Genomic DNA, 24,781 nt, shown 5'->3' with positions numbered 1-24,781 from the left:
TTGAAAGCAGTGAGAAAAAACGTCGCACGTCTTTCTAAGAGCAAGGCATCGGAGGCTGATATCGCAGCCAAAACTCTCGTCCCTCTCCCCTCTACTCGCTCCACGCGGCTTGGTGCTGTATTTTTTTGTTTTGTTGCTATTTTCTTTATGTCGCACCGACACACATAGGTCTTATTACGACGATGGGATAGGAAAGGCTTGAGACCGGCTCTGCATCTAGAGGCGGAGTTAACACCATAATGAAGGGAGATTGTTGGAAAATAATCTGTACGAATATAGCTCGTAGAAATTACCGCCACCACATTTCAAAGGTAGTACCGTAAAGATAGCAGCAAGATGCTCTGTTGATTAAAGAAGGCCGCTGTGAAAAAAAGCACGTGGAAATTGCCGCCACCATATTTCAAAGGTAGTAGCTAAAGATGGCAGCACGATGCTCTGTTGATTGAAGATGGCCACTGTCAAAAAGCATGTGGCTTTGTTTACAAATATGAGAACGTGGAATTTCAAATTGCCCTCCACCGCATGCATAAGGATAAGGTTTAGTGCCGTATAGATGGCAGCACGATGGTCTGTTGATTAAAGATGGCGGCTGTCAAAATGCACGTGGAAATTGCCGCCACCACATTTCAAAGGTAGTGCCGTAAAGATGGCAGCACGATGTTTTGTTGTTTAAAGCAAAAAGCCTTGCTCTTAGAAAGACAATGTGTCAGATGCTTCCATCATTCTCAATAGAGGTTTGGGCTTCACAGATAGCCTTGCTACCAAACATCAAATGAGACGATGGAAATCCTGAAGCACATTATAATGTAAGCATCTGACACATTGTTCCATTTACAAAACTTGAAAGCAATGAGAACAAACGTCGCTCGTAATTCTGAGAGCAAGGCATTTGTCAAAAAGCACGTGGCTTTCAAATTACCCACGTGCCGTAAAGAGGGCAGCACTGAGGTTAGCGATGCAAGATGGCGGATGACAGCTGGCCAAAAAGCACGTGGATTTTAAATTACCCGCCACTACGATGAGGTTTAGTGCTGTAAAGAGGGCAGCACTAAGGTTAGCGATGCAAGATGGCGGATGACAGCTGTCAAGAAAGCACGTGGCTGTCAAAAAAGCACGTGGCTTTGTTTACAAACAAGAGCACATTGCTTTGTTTACAAACATGACCTTGCCAGAGGTCAATGAGGTGGGAGTCTCTGCCGAAAGCCTGTGGTGGCGGTGGCCGCCGAACCCCTGACTTATACTACTCAAGAGAAAAGCAATTACAAAATCGTAGTCACCTAAAGATTAATTGAAGGGGAATTCGAGAGGGTAACGCACGCTCTATCCCCGATTTACATTTTAAGTCCTTAGGACTTACATGAAGTTTTACATGAGAAGGAAGTTTATATTTTAGGAAATTGACCGTTACTTTGTTAAAGACTGGAACCTTCCCCTCGAGTTCAGCTTGCAGAGATAACTACAGAGATAGAAAACTGGTGGCCATTACCTGGGCTGGTGTTCTGCCTGCCGAAGAATGAGTACTCCCGCCTCCTCTCTTAACACACACACTCAGTAATACGACGATCAATAAGACAAGTTAACTCGAAAAAGTGACAGCTTTTATGCCCGAGAGGAAGGTTCGAGAAGGCTCTGGACTAAATCCGAACGCACCCTCTTATTGGACAGACAAAAAGTTACAAGAAGCCTATGATTGGCTGAAAATTAAATACACAAAAATTATGATTGGCCAGACTCCCAAGCTGGCGGGATGAGTAAGAAGTGTTGCGAACTTTGAAGTATCAAAAATAAGGAAAGTCAATTCAGTTCAGAAAACCTATAAACACAAAATTTCTTTAAATTTCTACTTATTCCACTTTGCACCAGAGTGCATGACATCAGTTCTTTAATAGAGACATCTATGGAGAAAAGTTCAAATTTCTTGAAATAGTTGTTGCAACCAGCGATAGACCAAAACAAAACAAAAGAAATCCAGTCAGTTTAGGAAACATTAAAATAACATATTACTCTATCATTTTAGTAGTGATATCTTTTCATCAACGTCCCAACTTCTTGTACTAGATGTTTCAATTTTTATATGTTAGATAGCGTTCTTCAAGGCGCTTCATTTAAATGCACGGGGTTGAGGTGTACCTCCCGGTACAATAATAATAATAATAATAATAATAATAATAATAATAATAATAATAATAATAATAATAATAATAATAATAATAATAATAATAATAATAATAATAATAATAATAATAGTGCATGGCACCTGTATAGGCTTGGTGGTGACCTAATGAGGATAAAATGAATGGCGAAGACGTCGTAAACATCCAGTCCCCAAGCCAGGGGAATTAACAGTATGAGGGGGTTGATTCTGAAAATTGTTCCGGATCCATCGGACCAAAAGCAAGCATTCTATCCATTCAGCTACAAAGCTGGACTTTAATTTGCTAAACGTTAGGCTACCATCTCCACGGATCAGGGTTTGAGCATTGGCAGTAGCAGAGGCCAGGGCAGTAGCTCGTGAAGCAGCCTTCACAACACAACAGGCTTCTCCGTTGGCTATTGGCTGCAGCTCAAAACGCTGAAGGCTTGGCGGTCAGTAAACCAACCATCGAAAAGGGGATAACCTAAGTCTAGTGGTAGCCCTCGTCTTGATCCCAGCACACGCCACTGGCCAATGCTGTACAATCACTTGATGCGCAAGATTGAACACGTTCATAACAACAATTAAAAGGCAAATCTGCATTGCCAACTTAAGGATTGCGTCCAAATTTATGCAGCAACATAAGGCCCAAATGAGGATCATGACAGCTTACGGGAGATTAGGAGTTGGTATAGTAAGGAAGCAGCATACCTTGGAGACGGATAAGCAGCTTTGAATTAAAAAAACAAAAAAAAAAAAAAAAAAAAAAAAAAATCCACCCTGTAACTGCAATTTAACGACATTATAAGCTGTTGCACGTTTTATTCAGTTTCACTTTGGACAGAAATAGAATCTCATAACAGTTTACAACCGAGGCCGTAAAATCCTCTCTGAAGCGCTTAACAAGCACGCCAAGGGGAAGACGTAAACGACTGCAAATGGCTTCATAAATGTGAGAGTTTCGGGAGGACAATTGAGCCTTTGTGAGCGTAAGAGAGCTCCTTCTTAATGCGGTGTTTATCAGGCTTTAATTCTATAGGTGATGACAGTGTTCAGCATCTCATGCGACGTCACGTGTATTCATTTGCGAAGTAGTGCGACAATGAAATATGTTGACTACTTTCCATCCTACGGGGCTTATGGAACACATTTAGTGTCTCACCATGTGGACTGAAGTGCTGGATTTCAAATCATTAATGAAACACGAACAAACTCCGTTGCCTGACAGTCGACCGCTGCTCAGCCCCAGGTGATGCGTGGTCAGCGGAGCGGATCTCATGTAGGCTGACGAGTCGTGGAAGTTCTAAGAATGCTTGAAATATATTAGAATGTCAAGCTGTGGCGGGTGCTTTCACTTCTCAGGACTCTGATAGCGGACTCCCAGCGCTGACGAGTCCTGCCCGTCGTAACAGGGGACTAAAAGGGAAGTCGGCTGGTGACCACGGGGCCTGAGCTTCCTCACTTTCATCTAACCTATCCGACCTCTCGTAATCAACTCTTATTCTTTTCCTACCCCGATGGTATTAGAGTACTCGAGGCCTAGAGAATATTTCATTTCACGCCCTTCGTGGCCCTTGTCTTTCTTTTGGCTGAAACCTTCATTTTTCGCAGTGTTCAGATCCCTTCCATTTTCCCCTCTGATTAGTGTTAATAGAGGATTGTTGCCTAGTTGTACTCAGTGGTGAAACTACTTGGAGTCACTTGAGACAATGCCTACCCTAAGTAATATCGTAACAAACTTATCTGCTGTTGTGTTAAATCAACAATAATCCCTACATGATGACAGCTGATCGCCCCGCTAGATGGCGGCACAGACAGGGAGGCACTTTGTCTCACCCAGGACTTTCTGTTTCGTTTCCCTTCCTTCAGCTTGTGACTGGAGCGGGGTGGTGCGCTCCTCTCTCCGCAAGGACTAGACCCCAGCGAGGCATATCTCGTCTGCTATTTGAGAGTACAGAAACTACCGTGTTGTTAACTGTGTGTTATTCTTTTGAATTAGTAGGCAGTCAGTTCATTATTGGCTTTATTTGTGACAATTCAGACATGGACTGTTAGTTGTATAAAACAAGACTGACATCATCCGATTGAAACTCTTTAGAGTGAAGTAGGCCCCTTTTGGAACATAACGAGTCTTTTGAACTCTTTAAAACGTAAACCGTTATCATCTTGGACTTATGAAGAGAAGTGTGAATCCAAAAACAAAACATGTGTACCTAATTTGGACATTAAGTATTTTGACGGTAAAGCAGCTAGAAAATTTCAATTTTCTTCCTATACACGATATTCGTGGTTAACAACCTGTTCCGAAAGAAAGAGGCTTCTTTGTTATACGTGTTTTGTTTGGTGGTGAAAAGCAATGGACTTTAATATGGGTAATAGTTGCAAAAACATTCTTAGAAAAGGAGAGAAGCATCAAAATACAAATAAACATATTGAGAATGAAGAGAGATTCCGTTTACTGGGCACGGGATGATAGAACATTCTGTATCTGAAGGTGCAAGAATTCAAGCCGTTAAACATTACGAAGTCGTGAAACAAAATCGCCTTGTTGTTGACATTGTGTGTTTTCTTGGGAAACAGGAGCTTGGATTTCGAGGTCGATCAACAGAGTCAATTACCTATAAATCTTCTTTCAAAACAGGAACAGCACATTGGAGATCGCCTCCAGTCCACTTCGGGTTTTAAAGGCACAACAAGCGAAATACAGAATGAATGAATTGAGTCTGTAAATGCCATAATTCAGGAGACAATCAAAGCAGAGATTCTTGTGATTTCATTGGTATTCAGGCAGATGAGACCTTAGATATATCAAACAGATCTCGAATTAATGAAATATTTCGGTTCTGCTCAACACAGGGTCCCACATAAAGATTCGTAGGCCTTTATGATGTTTCGATTGATAAACTGCATCAGGTTTATCAGAATTACCTGTCGATATTCTGCGAAAGTGGGGAGTGATTGATAAATTCTTACGTCAAACATATGACGGGTGCTCCACATTGTCATGAAAGTATGGTGGTGTTAAGCAGTACGTTAAACAAATTTGAACAAGGGCAATATTTCTGCACTTTTATGCCCACAAGTCAAACCTAGTTCTTCTCCATTACTCCAAAACAATAAAATCAGTCAGGTTCTTCATTCATAATGTGACAGCGTTTCATTCATGTTTAGTAGATCTTCAAAAAGAGCTCATCTTCTGGAATCCAAAGGATTCAGACTTCCACAAGCATGCACTGTCCCTTGGAGCTTTCATTCCAGAGCAGTCCACACAATATTTTCACACTATGATGATCTAAGACAGGTTTCTGAAGACATTGCAGAGAATGATGAGGGTTGGGACAATTCAGCTGTTGGGTTGCTTAGCATACTCAAGAAGGCCCAATTCAATTATTTGCTCTGTTTCTATAGAGCAATTTTTATTTATACAGACCATCTCCTTGCTCTACTGCAACATAAAAGCACATCTGATGTAGTTCTGTGTACTACTGAAATTACAAGAAAAAGCAGTGGTATCCTCAAAGACATGCGATCAGAAAGCACAGTTTCTTCTTGGGTTGAAAAAGTCCCAAAATAAATAGTGAGATAAATGTACTCGACACGACATCCCAAACGCTTAAAATGTTAACACCTTAATTATGCAAATGGAAATACGGTTTGGCGATTTTGAAAGCATCTAGTTTGTTGAGATGTTGGATCCAACTCACTTCACACAAAGAGAGCTTCCCTGCTATTAAACTGACCAGTCTTATGAAAATTGACCCCTTTTAATGGATAAAGATTGGACAGTGAATTGATTAATATTTATTACGATATAGAAAAAATTGTCCCCTCAAAAACTTTTAAATTATATTGTCCTTGATGACCTCGAACCAGTGTATGTGGAAGTGTCAAAATGGATTCGTTTAATATTAACGTTTACGGCGGCTTTTCTGAAAGGAGTATGAGCAGTCACATGCTTGTGAAGGACCGTGTGATTGACCATTTTGAACCAAGAAAACTCGACGTTTGAACTACTCTACAAGATTTTCTGCCTGCTCATTCGCTACCGGTTGTTAAATCAGCACCACTTCCCTAGCTATTATGTTGCGAGCCCCTTCACTTTCTTTTCCCGATAACTTCAGGTTCAACTAGCCCAAGTGTCGGCCCCCTCCTGACACACACACACACACACACACACACACACACACACACACACACACAGAGAGAGAGATAGAGAGAGAGAGAGAGAGAGAGAGAGAGAGAGAGAGAGAGAACATCTGAGTGAATCTCTTTTGTATAAATTGCTCCAATTATGTTAAAATGATCAGCAATATAATTTGTTGGTATTCCCTCCGTATTAATTCGTTCAGAGGCATAGCCAAGTGGAATTTTTCCATAAGAAAGTAAAGAGAAACTGACCTTAAACAAGTGAAAGTTGACTCTTTTGAACATTCACAGAGACAAAACCAACAGATGAAGGACCACACACACAAATTATGATATATCATGATTTTGTAACTATAACCTGGCCACGCTACTGGATTAGTTACGAACCAAAGTTGCTCAACAAACGACACCTGTGGTGCTACATTCTCTACTCATCGCAAACCTCTAATTTCAAAGAAGAAAACCAACGGCATATTGCAGACGGGAAAAGCTACCATCTCAGCATCAGAGGATTATGGAGGACAATAACCTGTTTAATACATTCAATGCTAAAAGTAGCACGTAACAATGTTAGTCTTTACAATTCAGTGAAACATTCAGAAATGGACGTCTTGATGGGACTTAATAAGATAAGAGAAGAGCGATCGTGCCATGGGATGTGTGAGGGAGGGCGCACGATGAACAGCGAGTAGATAATTCGACCTAAGTAACGAACAACACCATCTTGTTGTGCTCGAATAACTGACGAGCGGGGTATCAATAAATTAAGGGCATGCTAATCAAGTTGGCATGTCAAAAAAATGAATATGTATCTCTCATTTTAGAAGCTCACACACTGGTGGATTTAAAAAATAAATTCAGCTATAACGTATACCGTAATATTTATTGAGAAAACTTAATTTGGCTAAATCATATTACTTGGCACACTCTTGAGGAGATGTTTACCGCAGCCCCGTCAGAACAACATATTCAAGGAAAGATACAGTCATAAATGCACATGTTCCAACAAGCTCAAAAGTTTGCTGTGCTGGGAACAAAGAGATACACAAGGTTTGTTCAGTGTTACACTGCGCTCATCGAGGGAGGACGGCGATGGTACAATCGGACACCGTGGTTAGCTGGTTCGAGTCCAGGCTAAGGGAGGTGGTAGATTGCGCGCCCCAAACCTCTCTGCAGTGCTCATGTGGTGCTCCATTCCTACTTCCACCTCATTAACTCCTCTGATGAGGTTGACGTCATGAAAACCCGTCTCACCTCATACCCGACCCCGTAGTAAACGGGACAAGGGGGTCGCTTAGGCCCTGTGTCTCAATACCCATAATTTTTACAAATCTTATTAGATTAAAGCAAAAATAGACCTTAATAATAAAATGTACATGTTTAAAAAATGTAATTTTCATTGTTGTTTGCAAAATGAAATCTTAAAATATTCAGTGGAATGGAATTATAAGTAATGCTAGCCAAATGAAGTCAAATGATGGTTTGGCAAGTGACGCTCTCGTCTATATTTCTTTTGCCGATATCTTCAATTCGAAGCATTAAAGTTGCTCCTCAGCGCCTGTCTTTACCTGCCATTTTCAATGGTTAGAAGCGCGTTATGACGTGCCGCAGTTCTTGATGTATTGTGTAGGGTACAGAACGGTTGTCGTGTGAACTCTTTTGCCAGGCAGAGAACCTTGGCCTTCACTCATTCTAGTGCAGCTACGTTATCGTTTGATAGACGTGGTGTCTGTTTGTACGTAGCAGCATGCCATCTGTTGAAGGTGGGAAAGGTTAGAGTATCTAGTAGGCCTACTCTTCCGGGATCAGAGGAAGTGTAATCAAACATGGCTGTATGCAGTGGCATTACTATATCAGAATATTAATGCAAGGTTTAGTCGCTTAGCAGGCTGCTATTGCCTTCACCTGCAATTATTGGAGTGATCATTTAATGATTTATTTTATGAGTACTGAAAGTTGGCTGAACTTAGAGACCTATCACCGGCAGGTAATAGCGGAGAGAATAAAAGACAAATGAACGGACGTGCCAAAGCTGTTTTTAGTAAACCCTTTTAATATATAGATCATAATAATATTAATGACCATCCTCACTTCTTCCACCATGACATTTTCATTTCTCACTATCGCACTTTCATTTCACAGACTTGAATTCTACTCTTATCTCTGTCCACCTCACTTACTTCTGCCAGGCTCTTCCTTGGTCCGCCGGTATTGGAGCATTCGAGGCCTAGGGAGTCTTTCATTTTCATGCCCCAGGTGGCCCTTGGCCGATACCTTCGTTGTTTGAAGTGTCGGATCCCTAGGGTGGTAATTACCACCACCATATCGTCTCGTTCTTCCCCACACCACAGTTCCTATCATATTTCACAGTTTTCTCCATAATGCTTCAGACTCTCATCTATTACTGCAATGGTGAATCCGTAACCGTGTTAGCTTGAACAGTGCCTTTTAGAATAACAATCCACAAAGATCTTCTCATAAATTTAGACTTGGAGTTTACAAGACCGAAAGAGAAGTTCATTTGTAAAGTAATAAATCCACAAACTCCGGAGCCACGGCCAAACAAACAGTTTAGAGCACTCAGGCGGTATAGTTCCGGCACATGGACTTCTCCAATAAACAGAATATTGCCTTGTGAGTCCAAGTTCGGTGCTGCTCACACATTATCATCCTTCCTTGTCAGAAACAAAAGAAAGAGCTGCTGTATTTTTAAAAACAAAAGACGGGACACGGTACATTGTTCTCCGATATGAGAAAATATTACTCCCCATTGGCGAGCCAGCGGGTCCGTCCAATTTCCAGCATTACCAGTTTTATGAGCACTTTTGTTATTATGCTTGGAGACTGTGGTTAGATTCCCGCTACTACCAGAATGCCTCGCCACGTAACATAGTACTGAGCCTGGCCACGTCAAGGTATTTGAACCAAGGTCCACTGGGCTATCTGATGGCCGACCTCGTGCAAGCGCTCACTTGCGAGACTGTAAATGAGGATGTTTGGAAGGACGGAGAACAAGGCTACGGGAAGGTGGAAGCAGGATCATTGGAAGTGGCTACTTAGTATTCTGAGACTGTGGCCCAGTGGCTTCTTAGCGCCATCTCACCAATAAAAGGCGACATTACTGGAAATCTTCCATGTTCTCTGTCGATTTTAACGAGGGACTGTAGGATGGTCTACTGCTCGAATCGTTCCAACTGTCATGCTACCAAGCGACCGCTGGTAAGGTGACATCAGATTGTTCCAACAGAGCTGAGTCGACTCTCATCTGCAGCGATACGGAGGGCGTGGTACAAGTAGTTCCCAGTGTTTCTGAGAACAATCCCACACCTTGGTCAGCTCTTATTTTGTTCTGACCGAGACGGTATGGTATTAGCTTCGTGAAGCCCTGGCCTGCGGCCATTCCCTGAAGAAATGGGCGATGAATTCATTTTGGGCGACATCGAGCGGAGGTGGTGCAAAACTTCTTCGAGGATTCCACCATTGCCTGGATGCAATGGTCAGCGATTATACAGTGCTATTGTTGAGCGTCCACACAGTCTCATGACCTACCAAGAGTTCATCGAGACCGCGATCGCCTGCATCAAAATGAGGTGGACAACTTGATTCGCGCTACGCCACGGTGAGTGAGAGCCTTGAAACGTTACAGTCAGGCAAAATTATCAGGCCTTGCGTAATAGGCCAAATGTATTTCTTTATGTAGTTTTCCTTTCATTCTTCATGATTTTCTTGAGAATGCAGTGTCTAATAAACTGTGCATCATGGCGAACAAGCAATGTGTATCTCGTGGACTGACCACGTACTCAGACGCATGAGGAGGGAACGAAAGCCTACCTTGGGCAAAAGTACAACCTACTTAAATTGATCATTTAGGGCACTTTGTTGTGATTGTAGACAACCTTCAGTAATGGAGAGGGCACTACAACAAGAATTCCGTAAGGAATACAACCTGGGAAGATAGCTCATTCTTCTGATCATAATTCCAGGACCTGTTCCTATAAGTATCACACAATTATGTGATAACCACAAAAGACATTTGCCTCGTTGAAGCCATAAATGAAAATCTTTCTTTCTTCCTTTCTTAATCTGTTTACCCTCCAGGGTTAATTTTTCCGTCGGATACAGCGAGGGATTCCACCTCTACCGCCTCAAGGACAGTGTTTTGGAACGTGAGACGTTGGGTCGAGGGATACAACTGGGGAGGAAGACCAGTACCCCGCTCACGGGGCCTCACCTGCTATGCTGAACAGAGGCCTTGTAGGGGGATGGGAAGATTGGAAGGGATAGACAAGGAAGTGGGAAGGAAGCGGCCGTGACGTTAAGTTAGGTACCATCCCTGCATTTGCCTGGAGGAGAAGTGGGAAACCACGGAAAACCACTTCGAGGATCGCTGAAGAGGGAATCGAACCCCGTCTACTCAAGTGAGATCCCGAGGCTGACAAGGCGAGGTCACCGATTTTTTCAAACTTTTTAGGTTAGTAGTACTACATCACAGAAACACATCGGCAAAGTAGTAGCACGCAACTCTCATTTTCGAAAAAAAGCTATTTTGAAAATGTCGAGAAAGGTTACGAGAGCTCTAGCATGTGAGGTACCATCAAACGAGGGAGTGTAGCGCGGTGGTCGAGTGGTTGAGATTCTCCAGTTTAGTTATGAAGATGGCGAGTTCGAGTCACGCTCGTCCCTTGTTCCTCGTATTGCGAATGAGAGCAGCAGTTAGTCACTGTCTGACCGCGTTGTGTGCGATGTAACCAGACGTGCTCATCATAAGTTCGATCTCTCATGTTGAATTATGTTCGAATGAAAGTGTTTTTGAATGTTTCAGGGCCATGGCTTACGTCGAACACCTTCTTACTGGATCTCGGCGACGCTGTAGAGAGACCGAATTACTGGGAAAGACAATGTTTAAATATATTTTGTTAGTAATAGAAGAAAATGAATTTTTCATCATCATCATCATCATCTGTTTACCCTCCAGGTTCGGTTTTTCCCTCGGACTCAGCGAGGGATCCCACCTCTACCGCCTCAAGGGCAGTGTCCTGGAGCTTCAGACTCTTGGTCGGGGATACAACTGGGGAGAATGACCAGTACCTCGCCCAGGCGGCCTCACCTGCTATGCTGAACAGGGGCCTTGTGGAGGGATGGGAAGATTGGAAGGGATAGGCAAGGAAGAGGGAAGGAAGCGGCCGTGGCCTTAAGTTAGGTACCATCCCGGCATTCGCCTGGAGGAGAAGTGGGAAACCACGGAAAACCACTTCCAGGATGGCTGAGGTGGGAATCGAACCCACCGCTACTCAGTTGACCTCCCGAGGCTGAGTGGACCCCGTTCCAGCCCTCATACCACTTTTCAAATTTCGTGGCAGAGCCGGGAATCGAACCCGGACCTCCGGGGGTGGCAGCTAATCACACTAACCACTACACCACAGAGGCGGACTTAAATGAATTTTTAATAGACGAAAAAAAGAGGGAAAATGGGGGTAAAAAGTAATAAGAGCGTGACTCGCACTCGGCATCTTGATAACTGAAGTGGAGAACATTAACCACTCGACCACCGTGCCACAGTGTCTCATTTGATGGTACCTGGTATGCTAAACCTCTCTTAACTTTTTCGACATTTTCAAAATAGCTTTTTTCGAAAATGTTTGAGAGTTGCGCGCTACTACTTTGCCAGTGTGTTTTTGTACTACCAACCTACAAAGTTTGAACAAAACCGGTGATGCGGACATCGTGACCTCCCCTTGTGAGTGGATCCCGTTCCAGTCCTCGTGACAGAGCCGGGAATCGAGCCCGGGCCTCCGAAGGTGACAGCTAATCACACTGACCACTAAGCCACAGATGGGGACTGAATGCCAGTTGTGTGGCAGAACTAAGGGCCTTAAAACATGCAGGATTCATTTACTTGCCCAGAAGTATTCGGACTTGAAGTCTGGTATACGACGATGAGAGACGCCCACGTTGTTGAGGTACTCGAAGAAGGCATCCAAGTCGTCCAGCCCCTTAATACCCTCGTCCAGTGTGTTCATCACCGTGTTGGCGTGCTCCTGAAGCTCCATGCTCTCCGCTTGTTGTTCGCGCGTTCGCAGTTCGCGGAACTTATCAAACAAGTTGAGCAGTTCTTGGTGCTCCTCGAACAACCTGAAACAACAAGTCACAGGTGAGATCTCCAAGTGCAGTTCGCGGAACTTATCAAACAAGTTGAGCAGTTCTTGGTGCTCCTCGAACAACCTGAAACAACAAGTCACAGGTGAGATCTCCAAGCGCAGTTCGCGGAACTTATCAAACAAGTTGAGCAGTTCTTGGTGCTCCTCGAACAACCTGAAACAAGTCACAGAGTTAATATCAGATAATATCTCAAAGTCCAAGGTCATTCGCAGACCAGTTATAATGGCACAAAATCATTTAAAAAAGAACAATGTATATCCCTGACAAAGTGTGAATTTTGTTATAATAATGTTATTGTTTTTGCGTCCCACTAACTACTTTCACGGTTTTCGGAGAGCCGAGGTGCAGGAATTTTGTCCCGAAGGAGTTCTTTTACGTGCCAGTAAATCTACAGACAAGAGGCTGACGTATTTGAGAAGCTTCAAATACTGCCGAAGTGAGCCAGGATCGAACCTCAGAAGGCAAGCGCCTCAACCGTCTGGGCCGCTCAGCCTGGCGTACTTGTTACTGATTGATCCATTCTTATTCAGAGACATACGCGTGTAAACAGGTGATTTGAAGCATTCTGAGCATGTCTTATTGAACGAAACGTATTTAACCACGTGTCCCCAGAAATCCCCGGACTTAAGCGTGGAATATCACTGAAGGAACTTTTAAACTCGCTGATTTTATGAAAACACAAGAGTTCGCTGCTTCTCCCCTTTAACTCATTGATCTGTTTGGAAAGCAGTATCAGCTCCACAGCGGTGTCTGTAGCTGCGTGCTGAGAAATGTTATTAGAATAGTTTATACAGTTTGACATGTCTAAAAGATGGAAGTGATTCGAGGTCGAAGGAGTTTGCTTTTCTCTGTCGAGCCTACTGTTTGTTCTTTATTACAAACAACTTTTAGTGTTGAACGTGGCACGGCAACTCGATGTGACCGAATGGCAAGTTAACATACAGCACATTGCAATAGCAATTTTTCTTGTGTTTGTAACTGTCCCTGGAAAATGTTTTAAGACTGTTTACACTCCAGGGTAGGTTTCTCCCTCGGACTCAGCGAGGGATCGCACTTCTACCGCCTCGAGGGCTGTCTCGTGGAGCTTCAGACTCTGGGTTGGGGGATAAAACTGGGGAGGATGACCAGTACCTCGCCCAGGCGGCCTCACCTGCTATGCTGAGCAGGGGGGATAGGAAGGTTGGTTGGAAGGGAGAGACAAGGAAGAGGGAAGGAAGCGGCCATGGCCTTAAGTGAGGTACCATCCCAGCATTTGCCTAGAGGAGAAGTGGGAAACCACGGAAAACCACTTCCAGGATGGCTGAGGTGGGAATCGAACCCGCCTCTACTCAGTTGACCTCCTGAGGCTGAGTGGACCCCGTTCCAGCCTGCGTACCACTTTCCAAATTCCGTGGCAGAGCCGGGAATCGAACCCGACCTCCGGGGGTGGCAGCTAATCACAATAACCACCTCACCACAGAGGCGGCCATATTGCAGTATTATTAGTTTTCTTTTCAGGCAGGTTGTGTTTATACAGTTTGACATGTCGAGGTCGAAGGAGTTTGCTTTTCTCTGTCGAGCTGTTGGGCGCTTCGTATACAAGTGATATCACAGAAACAGAAGTCACTGGAGACAATTACATGTATCTTCTACGACAGGCCTTCGTCATCACACGTCACACGAGAACGGTGTCTGTTTCGTAATAAATAAGAATGTTATTGGCTTTCGTCTTACTCACTACTTTTACGGTTCTCGGAGACGCCGAGGTGCCGGAATTTAGTCCCGTTACCGACATGAGGCTGACGCATTTGAGCACTGGGCTGAGCCACTGAGCGCGGCGGTTCCATTTCACTTAAAACACTTGTGCAGATCCTTCTTGCTTCATTTTCACCGACACAGATAAGTCATATGGCGACGATGGGAATGAAGCAGCCGTGGCCTTAATTAAGGTACAGCCTGGTGTGAAAATGGGAAACCACGGAAAACCATCTTTAGGGCTGCCGACAGTGGGGTTCGAACACACTATCTCCCGGATGCGCGCTCCTAACCGCACGGCCAACTCGCCCGGTACACCGCTGTTTTAGTATGTGGTAAATAATGCTCTACTTACTTATGAACTATCTTACAATAAATAATGACTAGCGGCTCTGCCCGTGTTTATTAAGTCAACCATTTATTAAAAACATATTTATTTATTTATACACATCGTTTTTACATAAATTGTATGAATTACATAATATTACATGATATTATTACTTTCACTGCTTAAGAAACCGGGTTGGTGGATGGTACAAATAATATTAAAGTAATATAAAAGGCCCGCGTCTGTGGTGTAGTGGTTAGCGTGATTAGCTGCCACCCCCGGAGGCCCGGGTTCGATTCCCGGCTCTGCCACGAAATTTGAAAAGTGGTACGAGAACGGGGTCCACTCAGCCATCCTCGAAGTGATTTTCCGTGGTTTCCCACTTCTCCTCCAGGAAAATGCCGGGATGGTACCTAACTTAAGGCCACGGCCGCTTCCTTTCCCCTTGCTTGCCTGCCCGTTCCAATCTTCCTATTCCTCCATAAGACCCCTGTTCAGCGTAGCACGTGAGGCCGCCTGGGCGAGGTACTGGCTGAAGCTCCAGGACACTGCCCTTGAGACGGTAGAGGTGGGATCCCTCGCTGAGTCCGAGGGAAAAGCTGACCCTGGAGGGTAAACGGATGAAGAAGCAGAAGAAGAAACATAAAAGACCATATTGAATAAAAGAAATCATTTTTCCTTATATAGCTTCCGGATAAAGTATTTAAGTGTCCTTCCATTTGGAGCTAAGAAGATCGAGTCCTGCAACTTTAAGCGCCTTGTTGATGCAAACAGGACTAAGTTGTAATGGTATATCCGAAAGTATGATTTGAATTTCAGGAATGTATACTACTTGTTGGTGGCTTCAACAATATTCATCAGTTTCTTGACCGTGACCCATAGTTCATCTTTTGGCTGCGCATCGCACACATGCACTCGTAAAAGTTGCTTGTTGATGACGTTTACAGCTTCATTGCTCTCTGACACAGCCATGCGTGAAAATGTTAAGTGAATGAAACGGATATCGAGTAAATATTGAGCCTTGCCCTTGCATGCAATTCGAAGTGTTTATTTGCAGCGTGGTTGCAGCTAAAAGATCAGTGAATGAAATGAATGTCGGATGAATATGAAATAAATAATTGAAACGATAAAAATACTAAAATAATGAAGGCAAGTTTTTACCTGTATAAAAATTCATCTAAGAATACGCCTCTGTTAACAATTTAAGATCTCTGCTTGCTGTACATTTGGCTGGTCGTCCCACACATACACAAAAACAGTTCCGGATATTACGTACTGAATTGGGCTCCTCGTGTTGGGGACCAAAAATGGCTTCCTACGCCATGGACTTAAAATGGATCCTTGACTTGTGTTTTCTACCTATGTTATGTACGTTGACTAGCGACAGTGAATCTATGCATTTTATCCTGATGACAGAACGTTGGATTGTCATATCCCAACACACGTTTTCCGTCGCTTTTTCGTTCAGAACTCACCAACGAAAGCGAAAACTAAAAATCCGGCTTCGAGGTGCATTCGAACCCCCTGTTCAACCTATGTTGAAAATTTCAGATTCCTGTGTGCCGTAGATTTGGCTGGGCATCGCGCACACAGACAAACACTTCCTTTTATTACTATAGATTCCAACTCCATTGTCTTTATAGATGTAGTATTAATGTAACCCGACAAAGAAATACATAAATGATTTCCGTACACGAGACTGCAAGTAGTATTCAGTACTGCAATGTCCCGCAACAGCTGGACATTTTCAGAGTTTACATCAGTACACATTCTGAATTAACTCTTTAGCATGTAGTGAAAGCATCTTCGGATTGTGATCAATATGACATTGTTGAACATGCCATTCTTTGCAGAATTCAAGGTCAATAGTGTGTTCACTGTTCACCTAGTTCAACTTTAAACGCAATCAATCAGAAGGTACCCAATACTTTTACTAAAAGAAGTTAAGCAGAAGGCATACGGCGTATGCCCAAATGAATCCTCGACTGCAGGCCTGGTGATCATCAGCTGTATACCGGTACAATTATTTTATAATATCAATCGTGCATTTATTTTTTTATTTGGAAATACTGCCTTCGAACGAAGGTAGTCAACGTAACTTAGTATACAGCCATAAATCTGTTAAAGAATAATGTAGATTATATAATAATTATGTACAATTTGTTGCTATGGTACAGTTAAGGAAGAGGTTTGGCTTGACCTTTTCAGTACAGATAGTACAATTCCATATTACCTTGTAATGTCTTAGCATTCCGTAAGTTTGATAGATCTCTCAAACATCAACATGTTCTAAAGGCTCAAAGCGGGACGCACTGATTCCGACAGCCTACACATAAACGAGAGATCAAATTTTGACATAGCTATTTTTTACACGTTCAAGTTGGTATTGCAATATTTCTCCACTACACATTTTAAGATAAAATTATAATAATACAGTACCTTCCCTTGTGATACTCGCACTTCTCAGAGGATATAATTAGCTGTAACAACTGTGGTGATGATTTCAAAAACTTATGAAACTCTAAACAATTCTGAGAAAAGTTAAACTTGATCATTAACAAAGCCTTAAGAGTAGAAAGTTTCAGGTGAGATTTTTCAGATGTCCACAGTTTGTTCATTTGAGAGAAAACTCTTTCAACTGAAGCATTAGTTCCAGGGAAGAGAAAAAATGTACTGTGCCACTATTGAGAGTTGACTGTGTCTTATATTGTTTTCCTTGAAGTGAAGAAAAACCTCCGTCCACCTTTTTTTCTGCTGAAACTTCTGCATCATTCCAATTGGATATTTTCTCTGCAGTAGCATATTTGGTTAAGCAGGAAAATTGATCAAATAGTTCCGAGTCATTCCCACTGTAAAAAAGTCTTTAATTGCCACAAAATCACAACATTTTTCCACATCAGACCATTCAGGAACAGTTTTTAGTGATGCCTATTGGAAATTGTTCATGTCTTTAAAATGACCAGACCATTGGTCTAAATACTCTATAGGGGTCTCATAAAAAGTTCCTGCCACTTCTTCAACATCCTTCCTACTTGCTAATCCTTCATCTTCAAGCGCACCAACAAGAACTCTTACCTTATGTGGTAAAAACTTATGAGACAACTTATCTGAAAGATTGTCTTTTAGCTCACTGATGGCTTCCATAATCTCTGTTGCAGAAATTAGCTCACCTTCAATTTTCAATACTACTTTGTGGAAAGAACTGGCTTGTGTGAAGACAAAATTTAACCACACCTCTGAAATAGAATCTTCAGAGAAACGTCTCAGGAAACCGGATATTTTGTTTGACTTAAGAAGTATGATTTCAGTCCTTGGTAGCCTACACGTCAAGCATTCTCTTCACGGCCGGCACGAGTGCTAACCACCTTGTTTTGCTATACCCAAGGACTTGTTTATACTGAATTTACACCAAATCACCGAACTCTTTCAACTGTTCAATTCTGACTGTGTAGATATAAAAGTGAGAGTACACCTTAACAATATGTTCTCTACATCAATAGGTAAACAATCACAAGACATCTGTATTGCATTATGTATAATATGAGCACCACATCCTATACCAATTACGTTCCTACCCAAAATCTGTTCAGTTTCCTGAAAGTATTGTTAAGTCCTGTTATAAATACTTCTTTATACTCTTTGAATTTGTTATTTCTATGAACTGTTGATTGATAGTTCCTAGGAGTAAGTAACTATTATGGGGTAATATGCTAATAATGTGGTTGTTGTCCTTGGTCTTCTTTATAAACATTGCAGAAGGTGAATTTCAATACGAGAGGAAATAAAGCATGTTTTAATATAAATATGGAGTCAGATAAATAATTTCTAACAACTGGTGACCCCGACGTGATCGGAGACGTATATAAATTACTGTGAATATTCCTGTCCAAGGCAAGAGAGGAATATAATTATGTTGTGAGTAGTCGTGAATAATTATTCCTATCCAAGAAGAGAAGGAAGCAATATGGAACGGCTAAAGAAAGGTAGGATTGGGCAATGTGTAACAAAGAAGTTTCAATGTATTAAAGAGTTTCTTGTAACAGACATTACCTCGCAGAAACGTGACTTGTTGCAATCAAATTTTAACCGTTTAGAAACTTTGATGGAGGAACTTTATGAAATTGACGTGAAAATAATGGATCATTTATTAGACAGTCATGCGGAGGATGGTTAGGATTTTGGTCTCAGTTCCGAAATATACACGAAGATGATACTTTCCACAACAGTGACAAGTTTCAGTATTTATTACAGGCAATGAAACCTGGCACAGAACCAGAGGCAATTGTTCTTAGTTACTCTCAAACAGCAGAAAATTATCCAAAATTCATTGAAGCGTTAAAAGAACGATTCGGTAGGGGTGACCTTCTGAGGCAAGTCTATGTAAGAGAACTGCTAAAACTAGTAATTTCAAATGCTACTTAAAATGATAAACTTCCCCTTTCAACTTTATCAATTAAATTAGAATCGCTTTTACGGTCACTCAGTACCTTAAACCTGACCGGCACAGATGCAGGTACATGGTTATTTCCCTTGGTTGAGTCGAGTCTGCCAGAAGAAACGTTACGGGCATGGCAGAGGAGTCAATTTTCTAAACAGAGTGTAAATGAAATGGACCCTAGGATGTTTCGACTTGATTGTTTAATGGAGTTTGTCAAGACTGAAGTCCGAAATGAGCAGCAAATCCTGTTAGCACAGTCAGGTTTCGGTAGTACAGACTGAAAGGAAGGGATCTTTTTGAAAAGTAGATTGGAAGCACATTAAAGATAAGATGAGTTCACGTGTTCACCTACAGTGGCAACACTTACAAGGGAACATCGGTAATGGGTAAGTCGCCGATCGCGATGAAACTAGGAAAACATATTGAGGTACACGTACAAATGATGTCGGCATCAATTTTGGGTGCCAACATTCATTAGAGCGTTAACTACGGGGCCTAAAAGTTGCGACATTTCAAATTCCGCGCGATCAGCGATGAATACCTGCTGGCCAATGCAAAGCTGGCACACTGCGTACTTGGAGACACGCCTCTGCACCTCCTCCCCTGCCAGCTCCAATTGGTTCGCCGCGGCACGTTTCCCTTCTCCCCGAACTTTAGAGTTCCTGAACAAGAAAAAATATCGGGGATGTCTTTTAGAGTAAGCTTGAAGCAAGATCGAAGGTTAGAGAAAAAAGCGTTGTTTCACGTGCTTGCGACCTAATCATTTGTCAAAAAGCTGTAAATCAAACATTAGGTGCTTGGTTTGTTGTAAGAAGCATGCCACGGTTGTGTGTCCTGATCTTTTGCAGAAAGATAAGGATGGATCGAAGAAAGAAGAGGAAGCCAGTCAGCTTCACCCAAATTCAAATATGGCTTGTCACACATCTGTTCGTCAAGTAATACTACAAACACTGATGGTTACTGTCCACGGAAATGGCAGAAGAAAAACAGTGACAGCTTTCTTAGATTGTGGGTCTCAACGATCCTACATCTTGAAGAAAACAGCTGAAGAACTCAGATTGAAATCACACGCTGAAGAATTGGTTTCCCATGTTCTGTTCGGTGGAAGAAAGACCTCTGAAATAAATCATAAGAAGTACACAATCATCAGCATCATCATCATCATCATCATCATCATCATCATCATCATCATCTTTTCTTCGCTCCAGCAAGCTGGGTGCGGTTGTGTACGAGCCTCCTCCAGTTTGTTCTATCCATCCACAGATGCTGCTCATATATGAGATACCAGTTCACATCTCTCATTTCAAGGTCCTTCATTATCTGTTTTTCCCAAACATCACGAGGTCTTCCTCTTGGTCTCTTCCCAGGAACATTGTGGTCAAAGTATGTTCGAGAAGTCCTGTGAGGGTCCATTCTTTTCATATGACCATACCATTGCAATCTCTTCACTTCTAGAGTCTCCAGCAAGCTTCTTTCCAATCCAAGCTGTTGTCGGATATCCACATTCCTTATTTTTCCATTTTTGTTTTTTGTAGACAAGAATGGTGGAACTTCATTTCTGTTGCCTGAAGACGACTCTTTGTTGGTCCAGTAAGTGTTGCTGCTTCCAGGCCATACGTCAGTATAGGTACTAGATATATTTTGTACAAGCTGATCTTGGAAACTGACGGAAATGTTTCATCCCAAAGGATTTGACTATAGCTTGATAAAATTAGGAAGCTTTCTGTATTCTGTTACTAATCTCTTGATATATGGTATTGTCTGATGACAGAACACTACCTAAATACTGGAAGTTGTCTACAATATCCATCTCCTCATCTCCAATTCTTAGATGAACAGTTGGAGAGTTTCTACTCATCACCAAGCCAACTGTCTTCGTTTTGCTGATTTTGAGACCTAAGGTTGTAAAAGCTTCATGCCAGAGATCTAGTCTAGTTTGTACTTCCGCTTCTGTCTCACCCCATACCATTACATCATCAGAAAAAACCAGGGCATTAGTTGTTGGATCCTTTCTCTTAACCACTTTTAAAACTTCATCCATTATGATTATGAAGAGAAGTGGTGAAAGACAACTTCCTTGCTGGACTCCACTCTTCGTTTCAAACCAACCTGACCTTCCATCCTGGACCTGGACACAACACTTGATTTCATCATATAATCGTTGTACTCGTGCTATGATGTCATCGGGCACTTTCTTGTGTCTCAAACATTCTCATATATGCTTGCGTGGTACATGGTCATATGCTTTCTCGATGTCCGGAAAAACAGTTATAAGTGTTTTACATTTCTCCCAATACTTCTCATAGAGCTTTCTGGTGGCAAAAAGGAGGTCTATAGTTGATCTATGAGGTCTAAATCCATGTTGTTCCTCCTCAAGTGTAGGTTCAACATATTTCCTAATTCTGCTCTCAAGGATGGATTCGTAGATTTTGACGCCATTAATCTGATCCAGTTGATGTGTTGTTTTTCAGCTTAGATATTGCTGTCTCTACTTCCAACCATGTCAGATTAGCTCCAAAAAACCAGGCGGTAACGTTGATTGTGAGGTCGAAGTCAGGGACCTGCCACGTATTTGCCAGTCAGTCCCATGAGTTTCAGCGTGCTGTACGTTATTTCAAGAACTTAGGATCAGGGATGTGGGTGGTAATTGTCCAGAAATTCAGCTTCTTATTGGAATGGATGTCTATGCTAAAATTCTAACTGGAAATATTGTTCGACTTAAGAATGGTCTTACAGCCATTGAAACACAGCCAGGATGGACTTTGGGTGGAGAACTAACTGACAACTCTCCTGAAGTAATATGGCAAATACAACAATCACGATGGCTTACAGAGATGGTTCAATCACGGACTTGTGGAATCTTGAAACGATTGATATTCAGGATCCAGTAGAAATAAAATCAGCTGAAGAACAAGATGAGAAGCGGGATCGTCAGCAGTTAACTCAGCTGCAGGCTCGCTTTGATGAACTGGAGGCATCTGCCGAGAGCAGTAGGCGACAGTGCAAGAGGCTTGTCCAGCATTTCGATGAAGTGGAGACGGAAGTCAAGCTGCTCCGCACTCGCTCTGGACTTACAGATGACCGATCCAAGATGAGGTTTCTGGAGAATGGGCTTTCTGTCTTCCAGGAAGAGCTGCATGGGATCTTGCATGAAAACAAGAAGAAGAATGAACATATGAAGTTACTCAACGAACAGTTCTTCCATGAGATGGCTAAGATGGAAGGAAAGTACCGTGAAGAACTGGGCATTACGAACGAAGCCATGGATAATGCAGCCCGCGAACTTGGTGAGGCCATCGAGCGTTTAGAGACAACCTCTGTGGTTGATAAAAAGGAAAAGAGATAGATTGAAGACTGTGAAGGAAACCGTGGAGACCGTTGCTAAAGAAAACAAGGAACTGTCGGAACGCTTGCGAGCCGTAACAGAAGTGGCTGAGCGTGACAAACAGACGTTAACTGAACGTCTGGCACAGTTAGCTGTGGAGAAGAAGAGGTTGGAAGACTGTTCAGCTAATGCAGAGAATTTGAAAGATGTCATGAAGATCTTACACGCTGAGAAAGACGCTTACTTTCAAGAGAAAGAAAAGCTAAAACATCAAAATGATGTTCTAAACGAACAATTGAAATCGCTGTCCAAAGGAAATGATTCTATCTTGAAGGATATTGAGAGTATTAAGAACAATGAACTGAAGCAGTTGATTCAGAACATTGAAACTTCAAATGAAGCATTATTGAAGGACAATTCCAGACTTGAGGGAGAGAAACATAAACTTAGTGAAGTTTTTGCTGGAGTTTGTAAAGAGCGAGATGCTCTCGTCATTGAGAACAGTAAATACAAGTCTGACCGAAATAAGCTTAATGAACGTTTGGAATCGGTTACGCGAAAGAAGGATATCATTATGCAAGAACATAACATCCTGAAGTCGGAGAATCGTAAATTGACTGTATGTTTAGAACTTATCAGCAAAGAGAAACATATCCTTGCTGAAGGAAACAATTTCTTGAAATCTGAGAAACAGAAGTTGAATGAATATCTTGAGGCCTTGTACGAGGAGAAGGAGAAACTTGCTAGTGTAATAGAATTAATTAATACAGAGAAGAATGTCATGTTCAATGGAAATGTGTGTTTAAAGGATGAAAGCCGGGCTGAGTGGCTCAGACGGTTAAGGCGCTGGCCTTGTAACCCCAACTTGGCAGGTTCGATCCTGGCTCAGTCCGGTGGTATTTGAAGGTGCTCAAAAACGACAGCACCGTGTCGGTAGATTTACTGGCTCGTAAAAACTCCTGCGGGACTAAATCCCGGCACCTCGGCGTCTCCGAAGACCTTAAAAAGTAGTTAGTGGGACGTAAAACAAATAACATTATTATTAAAGGATGAAAAGGAGAAATTAAATCAGGACTTGCAAGCTGTTAGCATTGGAACTAGTGCTCTGCGTTCAGAAATCAAAGATGCTGAACGACGTTTGCAGAGTATAGTACAACAGACCGCATTTACTTTACAACAGATTGAGTCCACCGTGCTGCGGTATACGAAAGATGATTCGTCAACTTCTTATTCCTTGTCTGCAGCAATCACAGTTCTGGATGAGAACTTAGAGAAAATCATATCTCTCTCTAAAGGAAACGAAACTTCAGTAAGCGTGGCTGACAAGGGGGCATTCCCTACTCGTCACCACCGATTTCGCTCAAATTTAAAGAACATGCAGGGCTTGCCTAGAATGAAAGTACCCGAAGTGGGAACTCCAGGTGGCCAAGCGTATAGAAAATAAAAATAAAAATGAAAATGTTGACTCGGCTCTCGCACCGTATAAGCCACTTACGTTAGTGCGAACGCCGTGCGGTAGTTGGCGAAGCGGTAAGAGCTCGGACTGGTAATTCGATGGCCGTGGGTTCGATTCCCCGTGTGGAGTATATTTTTCTCAATTTTTATATTAATCATTCATTTTTAATGAATTAATTATATTATTTATATGGAAAAGGCACATAGGACGTCATTTTTTTAATGAGTCCACAATTGTAGAAAATTTGGAGTTGCAAACTTCCCCGTTTTCAAACAGAAATTCTTCTTTTTTTCTCTTTTATTGGCTTAGGGAATGTGCCATAAACGTGAGTAGTCGTTTCTCTGTAGGATTCGTTTCTACCTGACAAGTGAAGGTTGATCCTGGCGGCCTGTACACAAACAATAGATTCTTGGAGCAGATAGAAAAAAGTCTGACAATGAAATCCAAATTTTTTACCTCTTCAATGCCTTTTGCGTATAAATAAATAAATAAAATGAATTATTCACCTCTTTGCTTAATTGGAAAATGAATAATATAGAAGTTGACAGAAAAAACCAGCATCCACACGGGGAGTCGAACCCACGACCATCGAATTCCCAGTCGAAGCTCTTACCGCTACGCCAACTACTGCACGGCGTTCGCACTAACGTAAGTGGCTTATACGGTGCGTGAGCCGAGTCAACATTTTCATTTTCATTTTTATTTTCTGCACGCTTGGCCACCTGGAGTTCCCACTTCGGGTACTTTCATTTTTAGCAAGGCCCTGCATGTTATATAAATTTGCTCCCTTGTGAGTCATCCAGTGATAGTCAAGGAAAGAATAGTCTGGATCGCACACCTGAGACAGTCGCGGAACTAGCTCCGCCTCCGGAGAAAAGAAGAGGTGGCCAGATTATACTCAGAGTTGGAACATTTCGAACCTTGAAAACCACAGCGAGAAACAACAGACTGAAAACATGAAGCTCAGGGAAGAGAGAGCAGAATGTGGTGTCAGGCAGAAACAAGGCGAAGAACTGACAACCATTCAGTTACAGGCATGTTTGAGAAGTGAGGAGGGTCTA

General features: G+C 42.3%; 1 protein-coding gene across 1 annotated transcript in view; it reads right to left on the bottom strand.

Annotated features, from left to right (window-relative positions):
• LOC136883241 (neuroglobin) overlaps positions 1–24,781 on the bottom strand; it is a 318,348-nt gene that overhangs the window by 81,935 nt on the left and 211,632 nt on the right. Inside the window, exon 2 of the mRNA XM_067155449.2 lies at positions 12,181–12,412. Within this exon, the coding sequence (XP_067011550.1) occupies positions 12,181–12,412 (232 nt within the window). The remainder of the gene's footprint in view (positions 1–12,180; positions 12,413–24,781) is intronic.

Source organism: Anabrus simplex, chromosome 11 (genome assembly GCF_040414725.1).
Source record: "Anabrus simplex isolate iqAnaSimp1 chromosome 11, ASM4041472v1, whole genome shotgun sequence".
Lineage (NCBI taxonomy): Eukaryota > Metazoa > Arthropoda > Insecta > Orthoptera > Tettigoniidae > Anabrus > Anabrus simplex.
Note: the sequence above shows the minus strand (reverse complement) of the source record. Positions and strands in the feature narration are given on the sequence as shown.